General features: G+C 34.0%; 1 protein-coding gene across 1 annotated transcript in view; it reads right to left on the bottom strand.

Moving 5' to 3' along the window:
• The window catches only part of CSMD1 (CUB and Sushi multiple domains 1), a 1,059,051-nt gene that overhangs the window by 28,726 nt on the left and 1,013,565 nt on the right, over window positions 1-16,760 (bottom strand). The window contains exons 55-57 of the mRNA XM_058802826.1: window positions 7,518-7,706; window positions 5,134-5,307; window positions 1,355-1,537 (exon numbers count right to left, since the gene is read on the bottom strand). Of these exons, the coding sequence (XP_058658809.1) occupies window positions 1,355-1,537; window positions 5,134-5,307; window positions 7,518-7,706 (546 nt within the window). The remainder of the gene's footprint in view (window positions 1-1,354; window positions 1,538-5,133; window positions 5,308-7,517; window positions 7,707-16,760) is intronic.

Consider the following 16,760-nt stretch of genomic DNA (forward strand, 5'->3'; position numbering starts at 1 on the left):
TACAATTTACCAATTGAAAATTTGTCTACTATTTATGTTTGAAATAATGCCTTAATGCCTTTTTAAAATTAATTTTTAACCACTTTTTAAGTTTAAAAGTTTCAAATAGTGAAGAGAAAAATTCAATAAGTTGCAACTTGAACTTGAGGGAATGAATAAATGTACTTCTCGTAATTTCATTGTTACTTAGAATAAATGGGAAACAATTGAAGGATTATATAAAAATGGAAAAAACAAATAAGGCTTTTTTCTTATTTTTTTTTTTTCTGAAAAGACAAGGTTGAAGCAAACACTGATTAAAGCTGGAAAAAAGCAGCACTTAAAACACTGATAATTGCCACTGAATTCTGCTGTCCTACTATAGTTAATGTCTTCATGTAAGGCAAGCAGAAAATATACTGCAAAACTTCAGTTTTCTGCTGAAAATAATGATTCAAATACTGATCCTGTGCCCACTGCCATTTTTATACAGTTATGATGCTATCTGCACTGACAGAAGATTAGTCTGTGCTGAAGAATACTGCAAAAGAATAATTGTTCTCAGAATAAAAAGTTTAGGTGAAAAAAAATTGTAGCAAATATTTTGTTCTATCTTCCATTTTATCACATAGTTTAGGAGACAACAGATACTACAGAATCCATTCATTCTGATGACTTAGATAAAGCAATTTTTCAAACATTCTCAGAAAATGAGCAGTCATTATAAAACTGATTTTGAAGTCTTCTATTACTGCTTCCCAATTTTAACTTCACAAAAATGTAAAAATTCTTTATTATGTTTTTTATCTGGTTTTAAATTGTGATTTCAGAAATATTTTTGTTGCATTTCTTCTGAAAGAGGCAGCATAAAAATATCTCATTAGAAAATAGACTAACTTCTGTTGAGAAATATGCAACTGATTTATTCATTTATACTTAATTTATATATTCATTTATGCAACTTTATCATTTATTCAGTCCCTGAATGATAGATATTACATAGAAAGAGAAGATGAAAGTACTTTATTATTAAAAAACCGATGACAGATTTATTTATCACTCCATTTTCATATCTCTTCAATCAAAAGCATCTTTTAACATTTAACTCAGGTGTCAATTATTTATTTTCAGGCTAATTATTTTGTAACTAAAATTATTTTCTCACAAACTTCTTATAAATATATATTCCAAAACTTTAGCAATTTAGATGCAAGTTTTTAAGCAAAACATGAACCGCTTTTAAACATTTTTATATCACCTTTCTGCAGAATGTTATGAAAGCATATTTCCACCTAATAAAATTTTTCAATTAAAGAATAAAAAGTCGTTTGGAGGTGTGTCAATAGTGTCACAACACTGATGTGCCAATACCCACCTTCACACACAGGCTGGGTACCTGACCAGGAGCCGTTAAGCAAGCACGTTCTCTCCGCAGAGCCTCGCAGCTGATAACCCATTTCACATGAGAAACGTAGCAGACTTTTTGTTTTGAATTCATCCCCTAGTCTAGACCCGTGGGCTGGCACTCCTGGATCATCACAAAACCCAGGATTATTTCCTGCAAAACACAACAGGCACAATTATTGGCAGGGACATTGTGTGCGGATGTAGTGGCAGGGAAACTACTCTCTCGCGAATACAGACACTGCATTGTTCCTATGCAAATATCGGTCACAAATTTAGAAGAGAAAGAACGTGTTGCAAGACAGAGCTCTCAAAGATGTCCTCATCAGTCTGATGAATCAGTCAAGTGCTTTATCACATAAAGAGGCTGTTACAGAAGATACTATTCAAGATGGTTAAGGAAGCATGTTCTCAGTATCAACAATTTATTTTAAATTTGGGTATAAAATTGCCTATCTCCTAAATCCTTTTGTGTCTATATTGCAGTTAACAGCAACATTATCCTTTGATATCCACTTTTGAATTATATGTCTAAACTCAAATATTATTGAAACTATAGGTTTTGATTTTGGGCTTTGATTTTATTTTTGGGTTTGCTTTTTATTTTTCAAAATACATGTAAATATTTCAATAGTTTTGAGTCTGTGTACTCTTAAATGGGTTTTTTTTTCATAGGCACCCCTATAATATATAAGGTAAAATCCTAAACAAAGAGAAAAATACCAAATTTTTGAGAAAACTCAAATAGTTTATTTAGAAATCAAAATTTTCTTATGTCAGAAAGCACAATTATGTGCCATAAGGGTTTAATAATAGCAAGTAAGTGTGGATACAATCATGATTTCATACAAAAGGAGGCCAAGACAATTCCTAAATTCAAGATTAACTTATGGGCTTTGATTGTGTTCACTTTGTTTAGTACTAGGTTCTTCTAGAATAGATTGCACTTGTCACACTGTCCTATAGCATTTAGACCCAGATTTCCTGGTATAAATACATACTTGTAAACAGTGTGAGTGTCTTAAGTCAGCTGGTTCAGCTGGTATATTCTGTCTCTCTGTGTACAAAAAAACTCACTCTCCAAAATACAGTGGCTGCCTCCAAACTGACTGTTGAGAATGATCTCCAGCACCCACAAACTTGTAATGTATTTGTGCGTGGTTTGACGGACTGCCAGGTGTGATAGGAAAAAGTTAATTTGTTAAATTAATCAGTCTAAATTAATTTAATGAATATAATGATCTCAGGGATCATCCATGACTTATGCCCTGGTACTGCTAAAGCAGAAATCCAGATGTGGCCTCTGGATGCTACCTGCTTCCACTTACTCTGAGACATTACTATTTCACAGACACTTCTGTCTGCTTAAAATGTGTGAAATAACATGAGGACTCTGATTCAGGCTCCCACTGTGGCATGTTTATGGCATGAAACAGATACATCACATATAATTTGGCTTGTGAATGCAAAGGGATTTTTCAGGACAGAATGATCTATGATTCTGAAAATTTAATGACGTCTCAGTTGCTTAGGGATTTTGCTGAGAATTCCAGATGAATGACTAGACACTTTTTTGTTTTTCTTGAACATGACTAGGTTTTACTTGGAGAAAATTTGAACTGAGACCATGAAATGTTTTAATCAAAGGGTATAGACAAAGGCAGTTACAGTAATATGAAGGCCTACACTCCTTTTTATTTAGCAATGTAGAAGACTCACTATCCATTATTGAATTATCCATTATCCATTTTTAAACAAAAATGTCAACTATTGCTTAATTCATAAGCTACAAAAGTCCATCATTGTAACAGGTCCCAGGTGAAAAGAAACCCTGAGATCATATTTCTACCATCATAGAACCATCAGGCATTCGAACATATATTAATATATAACAAAGAAATGAATCCCATTCTGAAAGAGATTACAGGTTTTAAACATTATATTTGGACTGTTTTTCATATCCCTGAAATACAAAACCAATTAGAGTTCTCAGTCAGCCTGGGCACAATCATTCTTTCACTGACATTATGACAACAAATTATTCATATTGGATTTTGATGGATTAATCTCCTGAATATCTAACTTGGAAAGTGTAGTTCGTTTTACAATTCTAAATACCATAGAGAAATGAGATGCCTTTTTAGGGTTTTCTCTGGTGGCTTTTTTTTTTTCGGGGGGGGGGTTCATTGATTTTTTTACATTGAGCCAACTGAGGGAGATTTTAATTTTCTTAGGGAATTACCTTGCTCTTGAGATGGCGACCCATTGAGATGGTGTTCAAAGTTAGAAAATTGAATTCTGTATCAGTAACAATATTTTAGTTACAATAGACATATCTTCCCCACCATAAAACATGGGTACAGGGCTCTTAAATGTTTTCAAAATCTATGAGTCTATAACATACTGTCATATTCATGACTGAAAATATCTGAAGAGTCTCAGTTATTAGCAATTAAAATTTCTCTCCACCAACAGGATATTTTTGTGGTGAGAAATGTCAGATAGATTGTTATCTGGCTATTCAAGTCTTAGTGCAATTTCAGTTCTGGAATATTATGCTGGCTGAAAATGTGAAAATGACATAAATGTGAGCTTAAGATAAGCAAGAAAAGATTTCTTGTTGTGCAGTGATGCCTTTCAGGTCTAGGCATAGAGACCATGATGGCAGTGAGATCTAGCAGTTTGAGAAGAATCTAAACTATTTCCTTGAGCAGCAGAAAACTGAAAAGAAACAGTAGTGATTCAAATTAATTTCCTTTTCTCAGTATTTCAAATTCTGCTCAGCATCCTTGCAGAATCATCCTTGCAGCTCATAAATGGACCATTTTCAATTAACTTATTCAGAGCTTTCTCAAAGTACTGAAAATCATTCAAAGTACCTTACACCTATTTAAATTAGGTCAAATTTTAATTGAACCACATTGAATCACATCAGCCCAACAGTAGGCATGTCCAATAGCTCAAGGGAAGTTATAAGATTGTATAATGGGTAATTATGAACAATTTTCTCACTAGAAAATATTCTTCTAAAACCATTCAGGTATTTGATTTTTATATACCAAAGTGTGTATACATGTTTCCCTTACAAAAGCTATTAATATGCCGTGGGTGCCCTTAGTAGCCAATCCTGGCCTGAACACTTCAAAAAACCTGTGCCATGTTTTGGCTTCTTTTAGATCTGCATAATCTAGGGGAGAATGAACTGTCCCTGTACTTCCTGAAAGCACCAAGAACACATCAGACATTTATGACAATAATAAAGCCATTGTGACAATAATAAAGTATATTTCTGCAAGAGAAAAGAGGAGCAAAATGTTTAAGTTTTAAAGGTTCAAGGTAAAAGTTTACCTTAATACCTCTGGTGTGGATTTTCTTAATCAAAATTTTCTTATGTAACAACCTTTGTTTACACATAACAATGTTCATAAAAATACAACGTAACACATGTATTCTTTTTAAGCAAAACTTGACCAGGTTTGAAACACTGTGACCATGTTTTGCTGTGTCTTCTACACACTGCAGTATACAACTAGAGCATCTTGCTGAGGACTGGAGTTGTGAAGTAATGACAAAGAGAGTAAGATGATTATGAGAATATTTCAGTAAAAGGTGTGATACAGCAAAGTGGCCATTGGTGCAATGAAAATAAAGCCGGAAAATAAACAAAACAAATATTTGGCAAAAAAAATGTGTGAGAACAGCCTTACTCATATGAGAAGGTGACATTCAGATAATGGTTGGTACAAGTACCTGAACAGTGAGGCAGAGTCCCACTCCAGTGGCTATCTTCTTGGCACTCCCTCGTAGAATTTCCTATGAGCCTTCGACCCGCTGTGCAAGAATAGTGAACTATGGAGCCATATGTAAATTTGTCTCCTGAAAGAATTGCATTTGCAGGTACCCCAGGATGTCCACAAGAAATGGCTAACAGAGGAAAGAACACAAGTTTATGAGATGTTTTCGTAGCATGGGAAAAAAACTCTTAGAACTTTTAAATACAAGGCTGGTTCCACAAAATATACATCTCTCTGGATTTCAACTCTTACAAAGCTTTTGTTTTCTTCTTGCTATAGATGATTTATTGGTCATTCGTAAGATTAAGCACAAAACTATGTATAAAACTAGCCTATCCACTTTAGCTTTTTTCTAAAAATATATAGATTTCTTTCCTCATTCATTTCTGTTCATGATCCTTCTCCCTACAAATAGCACAGCTTATTTTGGTTAGCAATAGGGAGGAAGACACCAAATAAGGCTATTGCTGTAATGCACTTATATATTGCAGATATGATGACATAAGTAGCTTTACCATATCTACAGCTAGGTACAGTTTAAGCAGCATAGTGAAATAAAATATTTATTCTGTAATATTATTTTAGCAATATGATGAACTAGAGTGAGCAAGAGGAAAATGGATTACTGATAATTTTTTATAATTTTAAATCATATTTATTTTTCTAAGATACAAGAAGTAAAGAACATGCTGGCACCAGTAAATATTCTGGCCAAACTAAAAAAAATTATGCAGCTACTTTGTATTTAAAATTTTGTATTTTCCCTAATTATTTTACTACTGAAATGGGAATAAACCCACTTCTCAGGTTATAGCTCTTATTGACAGACACTGAAAGCATAGATTATTGTGAAAAAAACACCCAAAAAAACCTACTTGGGTCATGTGAATATTACATACATAGCAGTATATGAAAAGCATAATAAAGAAAAAATTCACCAACCTAGTGACATTCATTACTCTGCTATATAAGTGTAAATCCATGAAATAAATTATTTTATAAAAAATTGCAATTTTGTAAAGCAAAAACTTTAAAAGCATCTCATGTGTTTCAAATTAAAATATACTTCAATTTCATTTATTACTTCTTTTCATTGCATTGCAAATCAGAAATCATGACAGCAAATTAACTGTGATCAGAGAAGGGAAATATCTCAATGGAAATTAAACTCAAGCAAATAGTTATTTTGTTTGATATGAAGCTTACTGATCATAGGAAACACCAGATTTTCTCCCTCTCTGAAGAGAAAGTGATGAAGGAAATATAAAGTGATGTTATGAAAAGACCCTCTTGAGCCAAATTTTTCTATGCAATATTTCACAGATTTGTTCTCATATATACACTACAATGAGTCTGAAAAAAATATAAATATCTGATATAGGCATTAATAGTCTTAGACTATCATTCTAGATTATAACAAATAAATAATAATTTTAAATTTCCCTAGCTCTTTCCGGACTGTCGGTTTCTCGGCTGTTTAGGTGGCCTGGAAAGGCCCAGGGATGGCCTTGAAGAGCCGACGCTTCAAAGGACGAGGAGAGACTTCTGATCTTGTCTCGGTGCTTATTAATTGTTTATCTAAAAGATTTTCTTTCAGCCCGACAGAGGTCTGCTCAGCAAGTCAGCCATGGGCACACTGCAAGCCCCCGGGGCGGTCACCTATCTTTATACTCGAAGTTACGTGTACAATATTTATCATTTTTCCCCAATACCTTCTACCCTTATTAACCGGTGCACTTTTAGTAATAACCAATCCCAAAGTGCCACCATCACCACAGAAGATGGAGGCCAAGAAGAAGAAGAAGAAGAACAGGACACGCCCCAGTTCCTCCATCTTATTTCTTTAGACCGCCCTGTACAGAAATCCTAAACCCTGTGTCTTACACTCTAGTTAACTTAACCCTTCACCATTCACCCAGTGAAATCCTCCCATCCTCATACAGGTGTCGTCTCCTGTGTAGGATCAAAGTCCAGCCACCAGACACTTCTGGCAACATTCCAGGACTCCCGAGCCCCCCAAGGGTGGTCTCGGCCACTCTGCACATCAGTCCTGAGGTGCTGAGATCCCACACCGGACACCTTAACAATTTACCAATAGGGAAAATTATTGTTGACTTTTGGCATTTGAAATAATAGTTTCACAGTTCCCTGGAAACACATTTTTAATAATGGTAAATTGAATGATATTCTGTCTTAATCTTTCCTTACTGAGATGTACAATTTGCAAATTATTGATCTCAAAGTCCACACTGTTCCTTAATAGATGGCTACACTTTTTCCTATCACGATTTAAAATCATGTACAACTCTTTAATGCTAATCCAACCAAATGGACACTTACACAAACACTTTGGCAAGGATCTGTCCCATAACCCATTGGCTTTACAGGTCAGTGCAGACGAGCCCAAGAGATAAAAGCCCTTCTTGCAATGATACGCCACGCTCGTTCCGTATTTGAAACTTTCAGGATAATTCTGCTGTCCGTGACGAATTGCATTCTCCACAAAGCCAGGATCAGAGCAGTTCACCACTGTAAGACAAACAGTTTTCATTGCTGAGGCATAACAGCAATAAGTACAGCAATGATTTTCATTGCTTCAATAGAAGCTCGCGACTGTGGTTCATCTATGGTTCCTTTCTGGTTTTTATTTGATTTAAATATCAGAAATATTGACCCCTAAGTAAGACAATAGATCTTTTTGCTTTGAAGGTAATACTACAATTTACTCCAGTTCTTTTAATAATCTTGGACAAGATACATACTATCAAGTATACAAGTGGTTCAAAGATGAAAGAGAAATTGGAGAGATTTTTTAATCATTCCCTTGGCAGGCTTAATTTGGAATTCTACATAATTTTTATGTGAAGCAACAGTTAAAATAACACTTTGACATTTACTTTTTTTAAAACTTTTACTCTAATGAGAAAATTTACTTCAAATATTAAGGAAATTTTCTGCTATTAATGTGTAGAACAGGTAAAGGACAACAGTGAAAATCAAATACTTGATAGGGGAGCAGGAGTGAGGGTAAGCACCAAAAAGCATGAAGTAATTTTTTCAGATAGCCATTAAAAACATAAAAAATTATGGGTATTTTCATTGCTGTTTTGTTTTTATATAAAGAGTAGCTACCGTCCCCACCCCTTCATTTTATACTTTGTAGTGATTACAGAGTCATAGATTCATTCAAAAGCTTGGGTTAGAAGGGACTTTTTAAAACACTCAGTTTTGTTGTCTGTTGATCTGAAAACTATATGAAAAGTTACAAACACCTACAACACCCCTCCCATCTTCATTCTTCAGATAACAGTATAAATAAACTAAAAAACCCACTTACAATATAATTCTTATAATAAATTGAAGCTCATCAAAGAACCACAGGAATCTACTTTTCAAGTATGTCATTTAGTTCAAATATATTCTCATGAAAAATAAATCAATGGATAAAATATGGATAAGATTATAATTTTAGAAGTAAGATAAACATAGTCTTCAATGGACTGCTTCTTGCTCCTTTTATTCAAAAGCTTAAATTTTACCATACATAAGATTTAAATGTGATAATTAGGCAATACCCTAGAACAAGGCATCCTGTGCAAATACTCATTCATTGAAGGGACATTTCATTCAATCAGCTAAAAAGCATCAGGATTTTAGAAAAATTCTAACATCCTTAAATTTAATCTGGAGCAAAATCCAGTTTTAATTTATTTATCCTTATCATTTAAATCGATGTTCTTAAAAGTGTTAAATGTTCATAATTTTAACCTCACAATTCTAAACAAACATATACCTTGGTCTAAAGAATGAATCAATCTATGAACCTAAAGTTTTTCTTCATAAAAATTATTTTAGAAGTAATATTTGGGGAAAAGAACTCTTCTTGGCATAAAGAAACCTATTTTTCATGTACCAATTGTTATTAAAAACACTGAAAATACAATTACATGGAAAAGTCAATTTTTAAAAAAAAATTAGGTATTACAATGATGAACGCAAAGCATTAGAAAGGTATTACGTAGAATAATTATGTTCAATGAAAGAGATAATTTTGTTGTTTTGCGTTTTTTTGTGTCCCTGAGCAGTAATAAAACTTTAGTCTCCTAACTGAAACTATTGCTATTTGATTTATGGTGAATCCTATGAAATAATTCAACAGAGAAGTTACATTCAGCTTACATTACAATAGTTTAGCTTATATTTCATATAAAAAACTTTTATTTAAACATCGTGTTATAATCCTAACATTTTATACAGAAATCAGATAAATGCAGGTTAAATAAGTATATGTTTACATAAGATTTCATTGACAGAAAAAAATACCTTTTTAGCTCTTGGTTATTTTTTTTCTGTTCCATAAGACAGGGAAAAATATCAAGTCCTAATATCTCACTGCTCTTCAAAAACTGCAAAAAATTTGGATGTGGAAGTCTTGCTTTGAAGAGCTCCAATAATCCTTTCTTCTGAAGATCTCTATTTAAGAGTATTATGAAGAGAAAATGCTTTTTTCTGTTACATGACACATTCTTTGTTACTGCTTTTTTTCCACAGTTACTCATCTTTGTCAGCTAAGTCTAATTCTTGCACTGGCAATATAACTATCATTGTAGAATAGGGACACGTGAAAGTCTGTAAAATGCAGAGTCCACTGACAGGTTACCTCACCAAAACATTAAGCTAGATCTGAAGGAGCTCATATGTACTCACAGTGCAATCCTTTCTTACAGAAACCAGCACAATTCCCAGAAACAGCACAATCTGCATCCTGATTAACCCTGTTTCCTAGGCAATTAGACACAGTGCAGTGCTGGGTGGATGCTGCTGTAAAGTTTCTGCTTTTGGAACTAGCCTGCATCCTCTGCATAGTTATAAGTTGCCTTGTACAAACACATCCTTACACTTAATTTTTCCACATAAATGTATACATGTTCCTAAACGTTTGAATACACATCTGTATCAATGTGAATTAAAGAAAGCCAGCACTTGTTTTCTGGCATGAGGCCAGTAGGTGGTGGCTCAGTCTATGCCACTGTGTGCTGCTACTCTCCAGAACAGAGTGAATTTCTCTGAACAGCTCATGAAGAATGATCCTCCTGTCCATACTACCCCCTGAGCCCTGTGCCAAACAATTCCTGTGAATGTACCACCTGGTTCAAATGAAAAACCATCTAAATAAGTAGAAGCAAGTCAGCTCCCACGCCAGGCAGTGTTTAATTTTAAAATACATATTGATTTAATTGCAGATACAGAAGTGAATATTTAAAAATATTTTTATTAAGCTAAAACTATTTTTATGGTAATTTGATTCCCACCTCACAGTTACACAATGCCACTATTGTGATCCACCATATCAGAAAATGAAGTCCAGAGTTGTATGGAATATTTGTACTGGTAGAGAACTGAATTCCGGTCTTCTTGAGACCTATACCCATGTTAAAATCAGTGCACCATTTTCCAACAAAAGCTTGCATCAAAAAGTAACTATGGCAAAATAACACCTGTCCATTCCACTGACACCTACCTGTTCTAGCAACTACACCTTCAAGAGCAGCTCTCCCCTTACACGACACAAATAAAAAAAGATGGAATTGTGCTTTATGGCTGTAACAATATATGTAAAATCCTGTGGAAAAATAATAATCACATTTCTCTGCCAATAGTCCAAAGGTGAATTAATATCAGTTTATCAATATAGCAACCATATTTAAAATCTTAGAAAAATTTATCCTCATACAAATATAACTCCTTGCTATACTCACAGAGATCTACAGTACAGATGCATGTTTAATAGTCTGCATTTAATATCATCCAAATTTGTTTTATCTAAGGAATATAGCACTATAAACTGGGCATTTACAGCTTAAACAGGACATCCACTTTTACAGTAAAATGTCATTAATGAATACACAAAATTAGTGCAAATTTGCATGAGTAAACTTACTACTGAATTCTTCCCAAGCTGTAGGACAAGATTCATGTTGTTTATCAGATTAAGTTTCTTATGATGTAAGAAGAATCCTTTTTCGTGATATCTATATTTTTAGTTTACTTTCTGGTGTGATTTTTGGGTGGTTTTGTTTGGTGGTTTTATTTAGGGGTTTTGCATTTGTTTAAGGTTTTTGTTTGTTTATTTGATTTCGTTTTGGGTTTTATTGCTGTTATTGTTGTTTTGTCTGAGAATGAAGTTGCACATGCTCTGGTATTCTCTTTGATTGAATGGGAAGGACAGTAGAGATCTACAGGCACAAACCTTTAAAAGAAAGTGCCTTCCAGAACAAAAATGTAGACAACTCATCATAGTATCATAAACTATCAGCCACATAGAAATCTCATTTGTGAGTTGTGGGAACTCCAGAATATCAGAAAGTGCTATTTTTTTAAACTAGAATATTGACTGCTTATTTTATTTCTGGATCAAAAGGATAAACAGGGAAATGCAGTACAGATAAAAATATGTAAAAGAAAAAGTGGAAAAATAAACAGTGAAATGCCTTTTTAGAATTTGTTCAAAAGAAAATACAAAAAGTGCTTTTGTTTCACAGCAATTTAGAGAAAATCATTGCTATTGAACTCAAATATGCGCTAGATTAGTTGAAAGAGAACATTGAAAGTAATAGTTCAAATTATTTCAATCTCAGAATAGTCTATTGAAACAAGAAAAATCTGCTGCATATTAAAAATTCTTATTTATTAAAGGTTTTGTAGATTCATGAATACAACTGTTTTCGAATATCCTATGGATCCTTCAATTCTCTACCTAGGTTTAATTTTTAACCAACATTCATATGAGCTGTCCCTTTTTTTAGTGAAGTTGAGATTATTAACAGAAAACAAAATCAAATATAAATGTTTAAAACAAAATATTTGGTTTAACAGGTAGTTGTGCCAAGCTTGCTTATTATGGGAAGTCAGTATTAGAAATTAAAAGGAACTTTGCTTCATGAAGATATGCTGGCCCAAAGCCACCCAAAAGCAATTTTAACTGAACTATTTTTGCAAGTCAATAGGGAGAACAGAAAAAGTTAATTCTCTATGCAGATCAGAAATATGGAATGTTCAAGGAATATATTGCAGTCCCAAAGAATCAACTTTTCTGTGTGATTCAGAGTTTTCACTTCAATACCAGCAGTATCTGTTTAGACAGCTCAGTGATGAATGAAATACAAAACAGTCACCAAATGCATAATTTAAGCATGTGCTCGGTGAAAAATATCCTTGCATCATACATGAATTTTTACCAAATCATTATGCAAGAGAATACGATCCCTCAAGCTAAAAAGTAACCACAATTATGCCTGCAGTGCCACTTAAGATCAGCTATCAGTTTTTAAATATACACACAAATGTGCTGCTAAGAAGGGCTGCAGTAAGGAGTACTTTAGAAAAGAATTTGAGTTGGCTGGCGTACAGAACTAAGGCAGTATTTCCCCAATTGCCTTTCACCCTGGGGACTCAACTGTAAATCACAGAGAGAGTAGATGGAGATTGCTCCCTCTCAATGACACCTGTCAAGAGTTGCATGGGAAATGAATTCTGTCACTCTTGGTTAAGTCTTCTGAGAAAAGCTGGAGAATACTCAAAGTCTGCCCTGATAGCTTTGGAACCTCGCACTGAGTAGATTCAAACCCTTGAGGACAAAGAAGTTAAAAGACCATGTCAGAGTCCTCCAGGGCAGCTTTCTGTTAAGAAGTTGAATGATCATCAAAAAGTTCATCATTCACAGTATTTCGTTTCTTGTTCTCCTTTTTTTTTTTTTTTTTTGACAGAAACTATCTTAAGCTTTTTTAATAAACTTTCATATATTATCAACAGATTTTAAATAAAAATTTATGCAAAAAGTATTGCACTAATGTTGGTATCTAGAAAATGTTTAGGGATTAACACTAGAGTGAATAAAGACTGGAGAATTCACTCTGGTTTTCTGAAAAGTTTTTAAAAATGCTGCCAATAAAAAGAAAGAAAGCTCTCCTTGTGAAAGCATGATGACAAAATTGCCAGTAAATGGAATTTTACTAAAGGACAAGGCAAAGTCAACAATAAACAAGAATGAAAACTTTTCAGATTTTGCCAGGTATTGCAATTGCAAATTGACCAGAAAGACAAAGTACTTACCTGTTATTTACTCTTGTGTTCTCTGTATGCAAAACTAATTTTTAGGCATTTATGTACAAGTAGTATTAACACAATATGTTTTGTCAGAATGTTACAAACTCTGGGATCGTGATTTACAGTCTTTTTCTTCAGATTCTTTATTAATCTGAGCATTGTTTTTCACCTGGATGAGGACCTCTTCAACTGCCTCAAAAGATGTCTCTACTACCTTTTGAAATGTCTTTGCCTGATCCCCAGGCTGTTTTCACTCCAGAGAGGGGCATCTCTGCCAGATCAAGAGAATATCTCAGACACTGTAAGGCATCTCCCATGGCACTCCACCTCCTTATTAAGGAAACTCACTCAAGTACAAGTTATCCTTCTGAGGAATATCAACATGCTATCAATATGAACAGATTAGGCATATCTGACATTGAAGTATAAATAAGTCACAACAAGGGCCTCTGACTCTGGAAAAAACAAAACTGAACAAAATGCATTTCTCAGCTTATACAAATCCTCCACAGATTGAAAATTGCCTAAATTCCAAGCTGCTTTATCTTTGGATGAGAAGAATTGGTCACCAATCTCAGTCTATCAGCTGCCATCAGAAAGGTTATTTTTCTTGTCAGTGAAGGAGTGGAACATATTACCACTGATTCAAATGACATAGCCACTAAATAGAACACAATAAAACTAGCAATTCTTTCTAGATACCAGTATCTGGATAAGACATAAAAGCCTAATTAAACTTTTCAAGAATCTAATACCAATGAGATATAGAAAGATAAACCTTTCAATTTAGAAATTCAGCACAAATGCAGTATAAATGGAGAACTGAATTCTTCATTACTAACAAATAGCCTGGACTTACTGATACAGGCTGGACAATGTGAGCTAACTCAAACCTATGCAACTTTGCCAAATGAATCTTCCCATCGAAGTTTCTCTGGTCTTTAGAAACATATTTCTAAGAGGAGGAAAGCTCCTAAATCTCATTTATAAAAAGATAAAAGGAATTCTGAAGCAAACAGTAGCAAAGGATATTCACTTTTCCTGGAAGAGATTATGAATATAAGTCTGCCTTAATACAGGCAGAAAGTGTGGTGTTTAATACAGCAGTTCTTGCTTCAGGCATAATATGTGAAGAAATGACCTGCAGTGCAATCAGGAGTGCAGAGCCCTGATGAGACCACCTGATTCCGTTCTCATTTTGGTGGTTAGGAATTATTATGACAAGTAGAAAGAATGGAGATTGGCTTTCTGTGCTTCCAAAGACTAAATGGAAAGCGGTTCCAAACTGCTAATGGAAAAAAAAAAAAAAAACAAAACAGTGAACATACTAGGCTTAGGATTTAATATAGTCATAACTACTTCTGGGGTAGTGCATCCAGGCTGCACCAAGCTCTGCGCAGGCAGGTTTGCAGCAGAGAATAGAGATCTGGGTATTGTAATTTTTCTGATGCCATTTGGTTCCAGTTTAAAGGCAAGTAAACTACCTACTTGACCTGTTCTTTATCAAATAAATAAAAGTAAAGATAGAATCCATGTGGATAATGATGAATTTAAATGATGAATTTAAAGTCATATTTCAGAGACCTTCACATTACAGAAAAAGCTGTCACCAATCTTTAGAAAATACTGAGTCCATCAAAAGGAATAAATACAATTTTTAAAATAGACATTAATGTTTAAATAATTTTTAAAAAATTGGGGCTTCTATCTCACAAAGTACCTTAAAATCACAACATGCTCTTTTTCACTTGTGACAGAAACAGCACGAACACAGTTTCCCCAAGGCATGGGTATTTTAAGAATAACATTACCTCAGAACACAGGTCCAAAAAAAATGCTAAAAAAAATGTAGATTTTCAGAGATAAAAGGTTTTACTTACTAAGCCAAAACAGACACAAAAGCATTCTGGAATAGGGGAAAATATCATTGCAAAACAATTCAGTGTTTGCAGTGCATTTAGGAAATACAAACATTAAAATCCTTTTTTTCATACAAGTTTTTATCATGCAGATCTTAAATAGCAAATGTGATCTTTTGTGTGCATTACTTTTTTCTTCTCCAAAACCTCCCATTTAATTTCCTTACTAAATTTCCTGACTTTGATTACTTAACTGTTAACCTACTCTTGACACAACAGAGAGAAGAAATGTATCATTGCAAAAGGGTGCCTAAGAACTGCGCCAGATTTATTTTGCTAAAATATCAAGGTTTCGTATGCACATATAACAGCTCAGTTTCAACATAAATTAAAAAAAAATAAATAAACTCTGCAATAGCTTCAAGTAGCAGTCTTTAATTTGTAGCATTTGCTGTACAGTCAGCCAAATGAAGCCAAGTTCATTATTGACTCAGATGAACTCAACTGAGGTTTGAAAGAAAGGTCATATGTAAAATCTCAGTTGAATTAAATGGTACGAGTTTGCCAAGAAGCTATCCTTTCCCAGCAGGATATTTAAAGAGCTGGAAGATTTACTTTCTTTGTAAACAAATTCATAATCCATTGTTAAAACAATGAACTTCAAAATAAATGCTTTCCATGCAATTCTAGAAGTAAAGGCTTATGCCAGAAAAAGCGCTATTACTTGCTTTAGGTAAATTCTAATCAATTCACTAACACCAAATTTGACATAGGAATATTGCTGGTGTATATATATGGTCTTTAGTCATCATATGTATACAAGGATACTCGAACTTGGAAGTGACAACTAAACAGTGTGCCCAGGGCTTTGTCCAGTTCAGTTTTGAATAGCTGTAAGAATGGAAAATCCATAAGGTCTCTGGGAAATTTATTCAAGTGTTTTATCACCCTCACACTTAAAAAGTTTTTTCTTATGTTTGATTTTGTACCCTTTGCATCACATACTTTCAGTGAACACCACTGAGAAGTCTGAACCTCTTTTTTTACACTGTCCCTTAGATACGTATATATGATAAGAAACATTTCCCTGAGCCTTCTCTTCCCTAAGCTGAACAGCCCCAATTCTCAGTCTCTCTTCAAATCAGGTGTGAGCCATGAGAAAAGTTTGTTTCTCTGAAGATATATTTAGGAAAGGGCAGAATACACCAGAGAGTGGAAGCCACACACACACACAACAGTGAGAAGTAAGAAAGGGAACATTGAGTTTGGAGGAGAAGGCAGTGCACGAGGGAGTAGATACTCTCTGCAACCTGTGCCAGAGAAGAAAAGTGACCAGGAACAGCAAAGATACTACATACTAACTGCAAGGTCAACCAACCACCCTAACCTAAAATGAGAAACAATGCCAATTATCAAGGCAATTATATTACAGCACTTTAAATTTTCATATAATTGAAGGACCTATCCCCCATATTTCTAGATCAGAGATGCATGTACTAGGAGAATGGTATAGAACTACTCTAACACTGATATGCTTTAGCTGATTTGGATATAGAATATTCCCTTTACAGTACAACTAAGTATCTTCTGGTGAACAAATACATTTACAACAGTTATT

The sequence above is a fragment of the Ammospiza caudacuta genome, chromosome 3 (genome assembly GCF_027887145.1).
Source record: "Ammospiza caudacuta isolate bAmmCau1 chromosome 3, bAmmCau1.pri, whole genome shotgun sequence".
Classification (NCBI taxonomy): domain Eukaryota; kingdom Metazoa; phylum Chordata; class Aves; order Passeriformes; family Passerellidae; genus Ammospiza; species Ammospiza caudacuta.